Source organism: Emydura macquarii, unplaced genomic scaffold (genome assembly GCF_026122565.2).
Source record: "Emydura macquarii macquarii isolate MOO-44397 ecotype Brisbane River unplaced genomic scaffold, CSIRO-AGI_Emac_v2 contig_2846, whole genome shotgun sequence".
In the NCBI taxonomy this organism is placed as follows: Eukaryota; Metazoa; Chordata; order Testudines; family Chelidae; genus Emydura; species Emydura macquarii.
The window spans coordinates 4,139,048-4,155,317 of NW_027132983.1; the positions used below are offsets into that span (position 1 = coordinate 4,139,048).

The following is a 16,270-nucleotide window of genomic DNA, read 5'->3' on the forward strand; positions in this document are numbered from 1 at the left end:
AATAAAATCCTTATAGAATGTTTGTTGTGTGTGTTATAAAATTGTGTTGCTTTTAGCTGAATAGCTGAAATTGTAAATAAACGTGATATTCCCTTTTTACTTCATTTATGGTTTTTTCACTTTATTTATTCATAGGGAAAATAAAAATACACAGTAGCCCGTAATTTTTGTTTTGTTGGGTAGGATTGAACTGTAATTGTGAATCTTAAAAAGCTAGCATTTATTGGATGAAGGTGTAAAATCATGTATTGCACAGTGAGAGTGTAGTTGATTATTTTAAAAGTATGGATGTTTTTCTAATCTTTTTCTTGTCTCAATGGATACGTTGAATAGGGTGAAAATGGGAATGATGACTGCGTTATGGCCTTGGAAACCTTGTTCAGTGTTCTGTATGCAATGTGCAGACTCATGGTAAGGGCTTTACACTCACCTGTAATTATTTAAATTATGTAATTGATTCCCCTGCAAGCCTGGGTGCACACTTCTGTTTGTCATGGTTGCCCCTAGAAGCTAACAAATCAAAGCCTGAAAATGTGGAAAACTGCAACTTCATTTTATCATTGCATTGCATAGTATTGCATTTTCTCTGCATGTTTACTTGTACTAAGATTCTGTGTTATAAAATTTAGACATCAACTGAGATTACAAAGAGATTTCAATAATAATAATTGGTTAAACACAAGAGGAAGGTGAACAGCTGGCATCAATTTCATTTGTTCATCAGGGCCTATTCTTTGAATAATACTTCAGTGTTAAACACAAGGTAAATATTGCACTTTTGCAAAACTGTCTATTGGACATTATAATCCTGTAACATAAGGCGCCTTATTAATATGAGAAAAGGGAAAGGCTTGTGTTTGGCTAATAATGAAGGTAATTGGTTAAAAATATAGAGGATAGAATTCAGTAATGAATGCATTCATGAAATATAACATATAAAATATTGCAGGCACCTTATACTCCCTTTATCACTGAAATGATGTACCAGAATCTGAAGACCCTTATTGATCCGGCCTCAGTTCAGGAGAAGAATACTGATAGCATTCACTATCTCATGCTTCCTCAAGTGAGGTAAGAAAGAAACTCTATTGGTGACAGCGGGCAGGGTTCTCTTCCATGTTGTTTCAGAGAGAAGTTCTTCATACCTTACATAGATATTTAAACAAAGCATAAATACTAGTCTTGGGTATTTACAATCACACAGGGAACACATTTTTTAATACAAAGGATCCCTTTTGCACTCAGAAAATAATTTTGCAGTTGTGCTTATGTTTTTAAACACTTCTGCTTTTCTTGGGCATGCAAAGTATGTAATTGAAAGGGTTATGAAAATGTTTGACTACTATACACCTCTTTGCTTTAGGACAGTGTTTCCCTTTAGCCTTTAACACACTTGCTATTGCTGAAGAGTGTTAATCCTTCAGGACTGGCTGGTTTCGAATGGTTCTGGGTTAGTTCTGGGGAGTTTCTTTCCTGTTGCATTGCAGCTCAGTCTCACAACCCAGCAAGGATAACACAGGAACATATTTGGTACCTCAGATGTCAGCATGGGCAGTCTAGAGATTAAATCTTACCTAGATTTTTCTTTTTATGCATACTGAGCCCTTTGGTGTCACTGACCAATCAAGAGACCGTGAAGAGAATTATTGTGTTCGTTCTGATGGCTATACAGTATACATTAATTAGGGAAAATATTGTTACAAGAAATCTACTGAGATTCATTTATCAATGCTCCTGATTTTCTGTATTTAGACATGTATTCTTCTATGATACATAATGTGAAACTGATAAGTTGTCATTAGGAATGCCCTTGAACTTGTTGTGTATATGGACTAATAGAAGGAAACACAGCTATTCATGGCAACTTAATTTGTGTAATTTATTGGGTCCCATGTGCATTTCTGTTCCCTTCTACTAATCAAATCAAAGATAGACGTGATTTCAAAACTAAATTACACTTGAGATTTTATAGTGGCTAAAAATCTGGCAGGCATTTTTCTTCGTTGGTGTCTTTTTTTCGTTTTAGTATTACGTTTAAATTAAGCTTTGATTTTGATAGTTAATCTGTAATGAGTGAGCTTTTCCAAGGACAGTAGCACAGATAGTAACAGAGACATCATCTCTTTTTGCGGCAGTTGTAGGTTATGTTGCTGTGTGGTGTATACTTTCACAGCAGCATGATAGGTTTATTAAAAAAAAAAGCCGTATGGTTGTCAGACTAAACTGACTGTGTCATTTTGGGGATTAGACATAAATTGATGTCTGGCTTTTAAAACAGCATGTGTGTAAGAGAATAAATTGCTTCTGTGACACTTAAGCAGTCTATTGCTGTATACAACTAATGGTGATAGCTCTGAGTTCTTGGGATTCCACAAAAATGTGCTTTCATTTTCTGTTTGGGTGCTATTCAGATTAGTGATTTAGGGAAATTCTGACACCCTTCAAGACAGTCATCAAGACACAAGAGGTTTATCCAACCTTCTTGCCCTGCATAGGACTGAATCTGACTCCCAGAATTCTGAGCTACAGCTGTGGCTCTTATTTCCTGTTCTTTGTTCTAATTACGTGGTCTCCTGATACATTGCTTGTTGCAGACCTTTATATACCTTGGAAATCCAATAAGTTCATACTTTTTACAGAAACAGTTGAATATGCATCCCTGTAATAAATCTATATTTCAGTTAGTCAAATGAACAGTGCATCTGTAAACTTTGACACCGAAATTTTGGGATTTTTTGAGTAATTACTTACGTTTCAGGCCCTTTGTTTTCAGTTTTTACTGAACTTTTTTTAACCAAAAAATTCCTGGGATTTACAAAAACTATTATTTGGGGTTTTTTTACTGTTTTTTTTAACCTGACTTTTTTGACCATGCAATACATGAAGATACTGGTTATGTTAAGGCAATCCAGGACATCACATTAAGTAGATTATGTGTATTTTAATAATAAATTAGTCTATCTGTTAAAGCAAGGCAGAGTAGTGGAAGATACATACACACACACACACACACACACACACACACACACACACGTGTGCATGTGCATATATACTTTTGCTGTGCATTTCATGAAATAAACCATGATATTGAACTGCTTTTACTTTCATTATTCTTACTTTTCTCTATTTGTGGTTTTTTCTGTCCTCCCCTCTTCCACTATTAACCCTGATATTTTCTCCCCAAAAATGCTAAATTTGTTTTTTTTGCACCTATTTTAAAAATTTTGTCATAAACATTGATAAATTTCTGCAAAATTTTTAAAGAAAGTTAAAAACCAAAAATGAAAGGCCTTACTTATTCTGTATGCTAGCTTGATTCTTCTCTGCCCAAAGTAACAGGTAAAATAAAAAAACATAGTTTTTTATAATAAACTACACATAATCTATGAAAAATATTCTCAAAATGCAGTTTTATAATAATACTTTAAAGTCTTAGTGGAAAGTAATATTTCTTACTATGAACATATATGAATGAAAACCAGAAAACTTTATATTACAATAAAGTACAAATTTGACCTTTTTTTGAAGTCCTTCCATGGGAAATTGGCTTTAAGAAGCACAGAAACTTAAAAATAGTGATGTTAATCCAAAAATTCCTGGTACCACAGATTAGGGCATGACAAGTCTTAAATCTTGCTCCACTGATTCTTCTCCCTTCTGGTAAACTTTCCAGACTGTTCTGTTTTCACCAAGAATGCTTCCACTTAAAATAACATAATTAGCAACATCAGATCCCTAGTAAACTTTTCTTTGTTCACAGCTTTTCTGACACAAATCTATACCAAAATAATAATGACTCTGTGCTTTGCTCAAAAATGTATGTAGTTTTGAAAGAGCTGCCTGAATTACAGATACATTCAAGCAATAAACAAAACAAGGACTGTCATCACTCATAGAATTGGTGATTGCTTTTACATTTGAAACAAGCTTTGACTCTGTGCTTAACCAGAAAAATAAGATGTCTAGAAACAGGGAGCTGTGGGGGGAGCTTGTTATCAAGCCACAGAGAAAAATGTAGTGTTCTGAAGCACCACGTTTGAAAAACATAAGCTTTCTGGAAAATACAGGTCTGAATTCTGGCAAAATGGACTTAACCCATCATTCTCTTGTAACCCACACTTTCAAGATAAAAAATAAATTGAGATCCCACCAGTTCACTGTGTGTGGTTATTTCAATAGCAGTGTAACTATGTAAATGTAAATTCTGCTCTTCATTGGACACTTGTGAAATAAATAGTGTACATAATTATTTCACATCAGTCAGTCTTCTGAAAGCTATTAATGATAGCTGATGAGAATAAAAAAAAACCAAACAAACAAAAAAAACACCAAAAAAAAAAACAACCCACCGTCTAAGACAGAGAAAATTGCTTTTTAGCATTACCAGTAAAAGGGTATGATCAAATCTGTTATGGGAAATTTTTGACAGATGTGACAATGGGTTAGAGGCCTACTTAAATAATCTAAAGAGATGATAACATTAGATGATTTCTTCTTAATCTAGGGAGGATCTGATTGACAAAAAAATTGAAAATGCAGTTTCCTGGATGCAATCTGTTATTGAGCTTGGCCGGGTAATCCGAGACAGGAAAACCATTCCAGTAAAGGTTAGAAGCTCTTAATATCTCTTACATCAATATTCCATGAACATATAGCAGCTCTGTAACTTTTGGAGAAGGAAGGAGTGAGTGAATAAATCTGTGCTAGCAAGCAGAATTAAACAGAGAGAAATTTTGTTTAAAATGACCAAAATAATAATTTCTGTAGCCCTTCATTTCCTCTTACAGCCCAAATTTTTATTGAATTTTGTTTCAGTATCCTCTGAAAGAAGTAGTGGTTATCCATCAGGACCCAGAGGCTCTGGAAAACATCAGGTCTTTGGAGAAATATATACTTGAGGTAAGAACATTATCAACAACAGATTAAGTTTTACTATGCAAATCACGTTCAAAGAAGCTCTTCTATATTATAGCTATAGGATAGATTAATACCTCACTTAACTGAATTTCAGTAAATTACAGGTATTGCTTTTTTGGACCACATTCTACACTTGGTCAGTATGCAAATATTTCAGTCATATAAACGGGAGCTATGCTCAAAAATTGAGGGTGGATTATGATCCTAAATCTGCATACTACATCTGTGAGAAACACTTAATCTCTGAAAGTGTCTGACCACACAGCGTGACTTTTAATATAAAGTCATTCAGAGAACTTTAGAAATATAACTTTTCATGAGCAGTGAGGGGCAGAAACACAGTTTGAATGAAAATGAGCCTAAATCACTCAGGACTGGCAAAGTATATTGTAGCCAAATCTTGGAGGTGAAATTATAGGGGGTAGGGTAATCATTGTTATCAATAAAAAATTCAAGTCTATTAAAATGCAATGACTAGAGTATATGCCGAAGGGCTAAGGAACTATGCAGATCCATAGCTTCAGTTAGGTGGAAAGTAGGTGAAAAGTAAGAGCAGAAAACAATTCAGTATGTTCCAAAAGTTCTCAAAGCTTAACTTGTTTTTCCAAAGTCCTGTACAAAATAAGATGTCAAATAGGTAAGATTTTATGGTCTGTCTAATTTCTTGCAATTATCTTGAGCATTCCCTGTGATATGCCTTTGTAGTACTCTCTCTTTAATGTGGGTCCATTAGAGAAAATGCACTCTGCACTACTTTAATACTTTACAAGGATAAAAACCTTGCCATTCAAAATAAATTAATCTTTTTGGTATTTGACATATTTGAGTTGACTGTCAAATTGTCTGGGCATCCTACTTTTAGCTAGTCTTCTAAAAATTAATATTTTCAAGATGTTTTTAAAGTTTTTAATCTCTGTACCAAATTGAAGAAATTGGGGTGGGGAAACAACTGTATTGCTTTTGATCCTTAAATGCTGATTGCAGAGATGTTATTCATTGGCTCTTAAATTCAATTAAATGCCTTTACAAACAGATCTTTTTAAAATGTGTATTCTTTCTCCTCAAAGATGTCCTGTAGTAGGTATAGTTGTTTGCATTAGAAAAATTAAGTGTCTGTGTGTGGGGTGAGGCTGGAGGGGGTGGAGGGAGAGGAAGGTAACTTCTGGTAAGGAAGAATGTTTTTCAGCCGGAGTAGCTGTTATGTATCTTTTATCTCTCTTCTCTTTCTTTCTGGAGCGTTTTGAGGTTTAGAGGATACTTTAAACACTTCTTGAGATAGATAACATAAAGGATAAGTATAAAGGATAGATGACTAGATGAAGGAACTACATTCAGTGTTTATGTCCGCATAAATACTGAATGTGGTTTCTTCATCCATTCATCCTTTGCATTAACTTGATTATTTTGTTATAGTATAACTTCATTTTGTGCCTGTTCTTGGTAATAAACACTAAAGAAACACAGATTCAAAAAGTACTTGAAAAAATCTTTGTTTTTACCAAATAATAAGATAGAGAGAGTTCAAGATGGAAAAGATTTTAAAACTAATCTATTTTTCTTTGCTGTTTTAATACTTGTTTCTCTTAGATTAGACTATATACATGGACTAATCAATTTCACTTTCATATTCATATCCACTAGCAAAATTCATACCTAGTTTGGGCTATAAGTGCTGCAATAAATGTTTGTTTATACAACGTGCTCTCATTAGAATCTTTTTTACTGATAAAATTGAAAATAAAAAGATGAAACTACTTCTACCAGTGCTTGGTTTGGTATATTTTTGCCAGTTTTGACTGGTTTCTTCAAGTATGAAAATATTAATTCTCCTGCTTAGCATTGCACAGTCTGTTTCGGTGCGCTCAGTGTGTTGCACTCACTCTAGAGCCATCAGACATTGGCTGATACCAAGCTAGACGCCAAAGGACTAATAAAGTACCTTAACCAGGAATCTTCTATGTCAGGAATTCTTAAACTTTTTTTTTCTGGGACCCCTTTGAAAGTATTTTAGGCTGTGACGACCTGCCCCCGCAAAAGTGATGACCCCACCCATGCCATGCCATGCCATCCTTACTGACATACATAGTGGGCTGACAGCTCACGACCCCCCCACCCCATAATAACTTTGCGAGCCCCTGAGGGGTCACGCCCCCCAGTTTGAGAACCCCTGTTCTCTGTCCTTCACAGCTGTACAAAGCCAGCATCCCCCATTATGGCTGTTGGAGAGGTATTATGTGTTGAATAGCCTCCCCATCTTTGACAATATCTCCTCTCCAGTTCTTGGCAGTTGGAGGTTGTGTGTCTGGTAGCATGAGTGCTGGGCTGGGAACCAACAACTCCTGAGTCCTAATTCTGGCTTTACCACTGATCCTTTTGTATTCAGCAAGTCATTTAACCTCTCTTCCTCCGTTTCTTCATTTGTAAAACTAGGAGTAATACTCAAGCCACAAGAGATTTGTAGGAAGGTGGTTGTTAAACGCCAAAAGTATTGGTTTATTTAAACTTTTATAATGTGATATTAACTTGTATTGGTTTTCGGGAACACAGATAATTGGGTAAAGGTAAGGCTGGGTTAACCTTTCAAATTAAACATAGGAAAGTTTTGTAATAAATCGTTCTAATGAGGAATAATTCAAGTTCAGCACCTATGACAAAAATAAGGGACATCTTTTTTCTTACAAATATCAGGCAACAAACTCAATTAAGATATGTTAATTTGCCACCAAGGTTGGAGTTGTGCTGTGTAAACCTTCCAGTCTTGCAGATTGATACCAAAATGCAATATTTATTTTGATACTTACAGAAAGCTTTCATGTTAGTTACTGGAAAGGAGAGTATAGATATCACAAAGATATCAGTGAACTCAGCCAGTTTGAATTATGATATGCTGCATTTTGATTATACTTCTCAGCTTTGTTGTTCATCAAACTTGATTATGTAATCAGAGTATTTGTGACTTTTATTTTTTATTCTTTAGCATTAATGCCAGAAATGATTTTTGGTAAATTTGGTAAACTGAGATGTCTCTTGTGGTTGTGATGTCACTTACAGTATAATCTTTTAGTGCGAGTGCTGACAAAAGAAATTGAGAAAAGATGTCAGTGCAGGAGATGTCAATTTTTGTAAAAACTCATTTATCAGAACAACTTTCTCCAGAGAGCTGCATTTTAAATTGTCTTGCTTTCTGAGCTACAATCTTTTGATTCTTTATTAGGAAAATAAAGCAATTATTTTAAACAAATGAAACTAGAAACTAATAGAAGGGCTGTCTAGACGAGGAAATTGATCCATTGCCAAAAACGGTTTAAGTGCAAGTGCAGAAAGGACCAAGATCAAGCTCACAAGAGAAAAAAGTCTTAAGAAAGCTTTTAGTAACAGTGCCAAAAATGGGTTTGTCTTGCCAGCACTAGCAAATAAGCTATTTCCAGTGCTGGTTTGAGGGACCCCTTTCAGCAAAGGATCAGTTTCCTAACAAAGTTTTACAGTTTTTAAATCCAGCAGATAGCCCAACATAGCGTATGAGCAGGGATGTTTGATTCTATGTATCAAAGTTTTAATAGCTTTATACCCCAAAAGGGGAAAAATGTGCAATTCTTCACCCTCCATGTTAAAATGGAACATACTCTATTTCATATGGGCCATATCCAGTATCTCCCATGGTTCCATATTAATTCTGATGTCACAGCATGACAGTGCATGATGGAGCGTTAGATTGGCAAAGATGCTGGCTTGGTAGAACTCGGTTGGATATCATGGTCTTGAAAAAATTTTCTTCCAATGTAGTATGTTGAATACTCATCTTACAATTCAGTCCACATTTAATCAGCATACAACTTACTACAAGTATCATAGAAGTGTACGTCTGGAAGGGATTTCCAGGTCATCAAGTCCAGACTCCTGCACTGGGGCAGGACCAAGTAAACCTAGACCATCCCTAACAGGTGGTTGTCCAACCTGTTGTTAAAAACCTCGATGATGGAGATTCCACAAATTCTCCTGGAAGCCTGTTCCAAACTTAACTACTCTTGTAGTTAGAAAGATTTTCCTAACATCTAACTTAAATCTCCCTTTGTGAAGATTAAGTTCATAACTATTTGTTCTACCTCTTTATAATGACCTTTAACATATTTGAAGATTATCAGGTCCTGCTCAGTCTTCTTTTCTCAGGACTTAACTTGCCCATTTTTTTTTTTTTTTTACTTTTCCTCATAGTTCAGGTTTTCTAAACCTTCTGTCATTTTTGTTGCTCTCTTCTGGACTCTCTCCAATTTATCCACACATTTCTTGAAGTGGAGCACCCAGAATTGGACACAGTATTGCAGTTGAGGCCTCACCAATGCCAATTCTGCTGTAAGAAGGTAGAAGTAAAATATTTTATAAATACTCCCAGAAATAGATCTCAACCCTTTCAATAAAATATGTTCATGTTCTGCTAGCTATAGCTGTAATTCTGTTATAAGATGTCCACAGACCAACCACCTGAATTGAAAGGTAAAGGGCAAAACTGAAAATGAAGCCCATTATGAATGGATACTATCCAATAAAGATTTAATATCTGCAAAGTCCATAGCTATTTTCTTCTGTGTCAGATCATGCAGCCCATATCTCTTGTTTCAGACAGACTGATGCTTCACTTGAAGAACCATTTGATTTCATTTCATGAAATGTTTTTGGTATATGAACACTGCAGATTCTGCCCCAATAGTGAAAAATAAAGGTTTTAACATAGCAATGTCTATTTTTAAAAGTTGGTCTTTCAGGAGACACGTGAAAGCTTTCAGGGAGAATCTAACTTTTTAAATATCATAAAGTGTTAACATTTAGGAGGACAAGTATTATATTACATAAATTATCTTTAGTCTGTTTATTAAACAAATACATTATTGAAATTATTATGTATTATTGCATTAATTTAAAAAATATAAACAAAGGTCATGACTAATACAGGATGAAAGGACCAAGCTCACTTTTGGGATGCTGGAGAGAAATACTGAGTCTAAGCGTTTAGAACAAAGATAAATGAAATGAATACTCCTTAAAAAATACATAGGGCTCTCCTAATATCTTTAATAAAGGATAATACCAAATTAGAGAGAGTGCTGCGAGAATTTTAATGAAATGCAATGGGAAATTTAATTGCATTCATGATATTCTCTTTTCCTGGTAAATTACATAGTTAATTTAAGATTATTTATTTTGGTGTAAATTACTTAAGTTTATTTTAAACCAATACATTTTTGAAAACTAGAGCTTTTACTTTGTGGCTTTATTTTGTGTACTGTAGATCGTGTTAAAGTATTGAGATGCAAGTATTTAAAATAATTGTAGTACTCACATGCATTGTAACATGTTACAAAGTGTATAAGTATCTTTGTGTGTAACTATACAAATACAATTACACATTCATGCACACTGCATAATGGCTTCATTTTATATTGAGAAAATTAAGGATGTCATAGTGGCAAAATCAAATCAACCAACTGTTTTTTTTAATCAAAACAATATACATTGTCTAATCAAAAAAATAATCCTTTTATTCACGAGGACATCTACATAGAAAACTCTGTGTGTGCATGCTATAATCCCTCTCCCAACCCCTTTCCCTATTCTTCCAACTATGATTGTTGTGAAAGTCGTTACTTTGCTTATATATTTTTTCTTTTGGTAAATTTATGCAGGAACTTAATGTACGTCAGGTGACATTGTCTACTGATAAGGATAAGTACGGAATCCGTCTAAGAGCGGAACCGGATCACATGGTGCTCGGGAAGCGTCTGAAAGGTGCCTTTAAAGCTGTTACGATTGCCATTAAGGAGCTGAAGAGTGAGCAGCTGGAAAAATTCCAAAAGACAGGTGCATAGTGGAACTGTACGCATTGATCAGCAGATAATGGTCGTGATGTGGACCTTGGAAAGAAGAGCCAAAGTATTTCAGGCCTCTCAGATGGCTCAAGCCATTGCTTTTAGTTTAAATATATAATAGTCAGTTTAATTCATTTTAGGTAAAAATAAATAAACACAAATACATTGTTGCATCAAACTGCAAGAGATTTTTAAGGCCCGACCTCCAGCTAACAGTCTAGGCAAACTTGTGAACTTTCTAAGAGGATAAAGGGAAACTGTGAATTGATTCCTTGAACTTACTTCTCTAGAGTAGAAACAAATGTCTATTTGTGCATAACTTAAACATTGCTTCTATATACTATGGTGAAAAGTACTATGTAGAACAGACTAGACTGATAGAGTCTTGCATGTAGTACAAGAACTGGATTCCATGATTCTTAAATTCAGATATGAAATAAACATATAGGTGAAACTTTTTTGATATCAGTTTAACAGTTTCAGGTGGGTGGGATTTTTCCAAACATCTTTACTCTGTATTGTACATTTAACCTTTATTCAGCTTTAATAATAGACACCTATTGATTCCAAATGGTCTGCACCAGTTCTGGTGCTTGAGTTTGAATTCTACTGCATGTAGTGACTTTACCTTGGGAGGTCTACATTTGGAATAGTTTTAGTGTTCCTAAGAATTGCTAACAATGTTGCCCAGCAGTGCTGGACTTCAAATAACATAGCTCAGGGTTCCTGTCAATTTAGTTGTTGATCATCTGTATTACCTGTGTTAATGTATTAATTACCTGGACACTGTCTTCCTGTTGAAAGAAATGTCACAATGTGATGTATTTCATATATTTGAAGTTTGGTATTAATGTGTACTTAGTTCAAGAGTTAACTGCAGGATGCTCACTGACATGACTGAGCAAAAATGCTTTGTTCTTTAATAACCTAGTGTAAATAATTGTTTCATTAATGATATAGGTACCATTGTTGTGGAAGGGCATGAATTACATGAGGAAGATCTCCGTCTCATGTACACCTTTGATCAGGTCATGGGAGGATCTGCCCAGTATGAGGCACATTCTGATGCTCAGGTATTAATTATAGTAATTCTTTCTCTGGTTTAAGCAAAGTGTTTCCCTAGAAAGTAAGCATTTAAATATTTAAGTAAGGTAATAGTGACACAGTGAGTGATTGCACTAGCCTTTCATTTCAGGATACTTATGTTCAAATCATATTTAGTACACAACTAGAAATGAACATTGTCATCTTAACCTAGTTCTTACTGGTTACTCATCTATGTCAGTGGAAATGCCAGTACTCAGGATAGTGTAACAGACAGCTCACTCTCCTCCATTGGTAATGACTGTGCATTTGTAACAGGAGTAACAGCAGTAAAGGCTGATCTTTATCCCTAAAGAAGCTATGACTTTGAATGTATATGGGGAGCTGATCTGATGAATATGAACACTCCTTATTAAGTCTATCTCCTTACCATAACCGCCTTTAAGTGATCAGCTTTATAAAAACATAAGTGTGCAGTTTAATGCAATAACTGGTTTATTTATTTTTACTAATGATTCTGCTGTACATTCTTTCAGGTTTTAGTTCTCTTAGATGTCACCCCAGATCAGTCAATGGTTGATGAAGGAGTTGCTCGGGAAGTGATTAATCGCATCCAAAAACTTCGCAAGAAGGTTAGCAAGTTATGGAATGGGATCTTATTTTGTAAAAATCAGTTTTATGTAATATACAGAGGGAGTTGGAAGTTTCCAAATTGATTTAAAGTGCAATCCCCATGTAACTTAATCTTGCATGGTTAGCTGTTGAAATATTTGCAGAGTCCTGGTCAGACATTAGCCATGTTGGTCACTTCTGCTTCCTGATCTCACAGAAACTGGCAGTCTAACCAGACCCCATATTACTTGCATGCCTACGTAATTTATAGTGGAGACATGTCTTCCAGAAGTGGAGCAGATACAGCTATGCCGAATCTTTCCCCAGCCCACTAGCATCAATGTAATCTTATCTGGGTAGAGCCTCTGCCAACTACCCCTCATCCATGTCTCAGTTTCTACCAGGCTGTGTGAGATCCGTGCCCCCGTTTGGGTGGGTTAGACTGCATTAACTGGGTCAGTGACAGAGTGATGAGCTGGCTGCGGTTATCATACTTGAAGACATCACAACTCATATGTCTTCATTAACTCAAGCAAATATGTGTTTTACCAAAATGTGAGGGACTGTCTGATAACATTGTGTTGACAGAAATATTTTGCCTATTTATTTCTCTCTTCCTATTTGCATCAAACATGGTTTTTGGCCTAGTTTCCCAAATGACAGTCCCATCTACATTAAGGCAGTTTGAACCAGTGTAAATACAGTAATGTAGTTGCACTGGTGCCACACCCCGAAGGTAGATGCACTGCCTGCACTCAATGGAAACTCCACTTCATGCCATGTCTTTGCACAAAGTCTACATTGGTGTATGCATCAGTATGACTACACTAGCTCATATTTTCTTAACAGGACATAAAGTACCGTACAACCTTGTGCAAGAGAATATAATGGTTTCAAAATCCACAAGTAAAAACCAATGACTCTGGGGGATGTACTGTATTCTTCAACTTTGTTATTGAACTTCATAGCATAACAGAGTTTTTCTAGTTGCTTAAATACAGTTTCCACAGCCATTGGGGGCCAGTTATACATGTCTGCACAGACTCCCATTTGGAATTTTGCCTTAGAGTAGGATTGAGATTCTGATTCCCCAGAACCTATCCCATAGAAAATAAATCTGTCTGATATGTTTAGAGTTAATTCTTTAGTGAGCACCCGTGAAGATTGACACACTGATATTAGTGATGGTACATAATACAAATTAGAAAGAATACAGACAAGAAAATTACCTTTTTAACAGAAGTTATCACAGAAGTTAAATTTACTATCATAATGATCCAGGGTAATAAATTCTTCCCATCTGGTCACTAACCCCCATATGTTCTTTGATCTCTGTTCATTAATTATGGTCATTGCTGAAAAACATTTTACAGCTCTCATTGCTTCACTCCTGTTCTTTTGTTATAGTCTGATTGTTTTTCCTAATAAATTATTTGGTAACACCCTAAGCTTTCAAAATATATTGCAGTGCCATCTAGCAGTAGTGACACAGTACAGAGTCCTGGGGAGTTTGTCTCCGCGCCCTCTTCTTCTCCCCCTCCAACAATTGAGAATTCATGTGGGGTCCTAGTCTGAAACACTGACATTCATCCAGCACTATGCATGCAAGTTACTGCCATATATTTTAAGATATAACATCTATATGTAAATTTCCATGCTTGATTGTGACAGTTGCGGAATCACTCAAAGAGAGTTCAACTTGTCAGAGCTTTGGTCTGAGACTGACGTTCCTTTAATTTTAGCTGAATTATTTTGCATCATGAAGAATTGAATTTCTATAAACTAGTTAGTTTGATTCAGTAAAATACTGTGTTTATTTGTAGTCATTCAGTTGACTGGATGGGTCTTTTCTGCTTCTGTCCAAAGAATAGTCTGTTTTCAGTTTTTCCTGAAAACTTCTGGTTTCCTATTAACAGAAATGACTGATAGTTTTCTAAAATATTTTTTTTAAAAGATTTAACTTGCATGTTTCTTATATAAGTTTGTGTATGTACAGATAATCTTGCTGCCACTGAATTGAGCTTCTGGATTTTCTTTCAGCGCAATCTAGTTCCTACGGATGAGATTACTGTATATTACAGATCACATCCTGAAGGTGACTACCTGGATACTGTTATTAAGGAGCATACGGATTTCATTTTTGCAACGATAAAGGCTTCCCTGAAGCCATACCCTGTGCCTACATCCAGAGAAATGCTCATTCAAGAGAAAACCCAAGTAAGAATGATTGATACCTTGAACTACATGCTTGAAAGGATTTTTCTTTCTGATTAAACTGAATGATACATTGGACTACATATGATGGCCTATATGTTGACAGTACATGTTCGTTTTATCAGATGGCTGTAAGCATGTCTGACCTGCAGATTGCCATAGCTGGCATTTTAGATACAAAATGTCAATGGACACTGCTGGGTGTTCAGTATCTTTGAAAATCAGGCCATTTAGGGTATATCTACATTCCAGTAAAACACCTGTGGCTAGCTTATGTCAGCTGACTAAGGCTTGCAGGGCTTGGGCTGAAGGGCTATGAAACTACAGTGCAGACATTCAGGTTCATAATTCTGGAGACTGATTAAAAACTGGGTAAAAATGATTTATTCAAGCTTTAGAGAGGATCTTATACAACAGTTTTCTATTTTAACTGGGCTGACACAAACCGTTCAGTGTAAACACAACAATGGAGTAATTTTGATTTGAAACACAAGTAAAACAAGTTTATTTAACTACAGAGAGAGAGTTTAAGTGAGTACAAGTATAAGACATTAATGTCAGAAATGGCTATGAGAGAAATAAAGAAAAAATGCTTTCTGGTAACTAAAACTTAACAAGCTAGTCCTCGACCAAGGTAAAATCTGTAGCCAGATTCCCAGCAACATCACTGACCAAATTCTCCAGTCAGTATCTCCCCCAAAGTCAAAGGGCTCGTTCCTTTATCTTCTTAAGTGAAAGAGAGCGTGAGTGAGCCTGGGGGTATTTTTGCCCCTCACTTTCATAGTCTCAGTCACCCTTTGAAATGAATTTTCCTGAGGATTACCTCTAGTTAAAGTTCATTCCAGCTGTGAGGATGGAGACATGGAGTCTCATGGTGAAAGAGGTTCCATGTTGTTGCTTGCTAAAATGCACATCGGTCTGTTCCTGCCCTACTTTGTTGCCAAAAAATGGCCTCTTGATAAGTGATTGCCAATCAACTTTGATGACACCTGGCTAGAGGCATCAGCTTGTCCTTTGTCTTTGAGAAACCAGTTTAGCCCTTTCCCAGACTTGTCTGGTAAACACATTGTAGTCATAATTTCAGCTTCTGTTCATAACTCTTGATATGCATTTCATACTTAGATTACACAAAAATATTAACGATTAATTTTCTCTATCCATGTGATGTTGAGAGTTGATCCTGATAGAAGGTGCTGGTTTCTTTGTAGATGTGCTGTGTTGGACATGTTCTAAAGATAGAAAGAAGAGTCAGCTCTTTTTGAAATTGGCTCTAGTTAGCTACAGAGCACATGTGAGATGGTCATGTTGGGCAGGGCTAATCATGTGAAGATGAAAAGAGAACAAAATGTGAAAAAATAAAGAATTTTAGCAGTGATAAAATTTTATATGGGAAGAATTGGGTGACTATTGTAAATGGTGAATGGGCCAATGGAAGAACACAACAAAATCTTGATCTGTGTTGAACTGAGTTTTAACAGCTACTGACTTAAAATCTACAGGCATGGTAGATCACATATAAACATTGGCTAAGAATTTATGCAAATTTCAAATTGATACATCGAAAAAGCTATTCGATAGTAAACATTTTAATAAAAGAAAATATCAGAGAGGTAAACAGACAA

The 16,270-nt window shown here is 35.6% G+C and overlaps 1 protein-coding gene across 1 annotated transcript in view; it reads left to right on the forward strand.

Moving 5' to 3' along the window:
* IARS1 (isoleucyl-tRNA synthetase 1) overlaps positions 1-16,270 on the forward strand; it is a 126,803-nt gene that overhangs the window by 88,899 nt on the left and 21,634 nt on the right. Inside the window, exons 22-29 of the mRNA XM_067568101.1 lie at positions 334-411; positions 950-1,071; positions 4,505-4,607; positions 4,816-4,899; positions 10,596-10,770; positions 11,739-11,851; positions 12,359-12,454; positions 14,475-14,651. Of these exons, the coding sequence (XP_067424202.1) occupies positions 334-411; positions 950-1,071; positions 4,505-4,607; positions 4,816-4,899; positions 10,596-10,770; positions 11,739-11,851; positions 12,359-12,454; positions 14,475-14,651 (948 nt within the window). The remainder of the gene's footprint in view (positions 1-333; positions 412-949; positions 1,072-4,504; positions 4,608-4,815; positions 4,900-10,595; positions 10,771-11,738; positions 11,852-12,358; positions 12,455-14,474; positions 14,652-16,270) is intronic.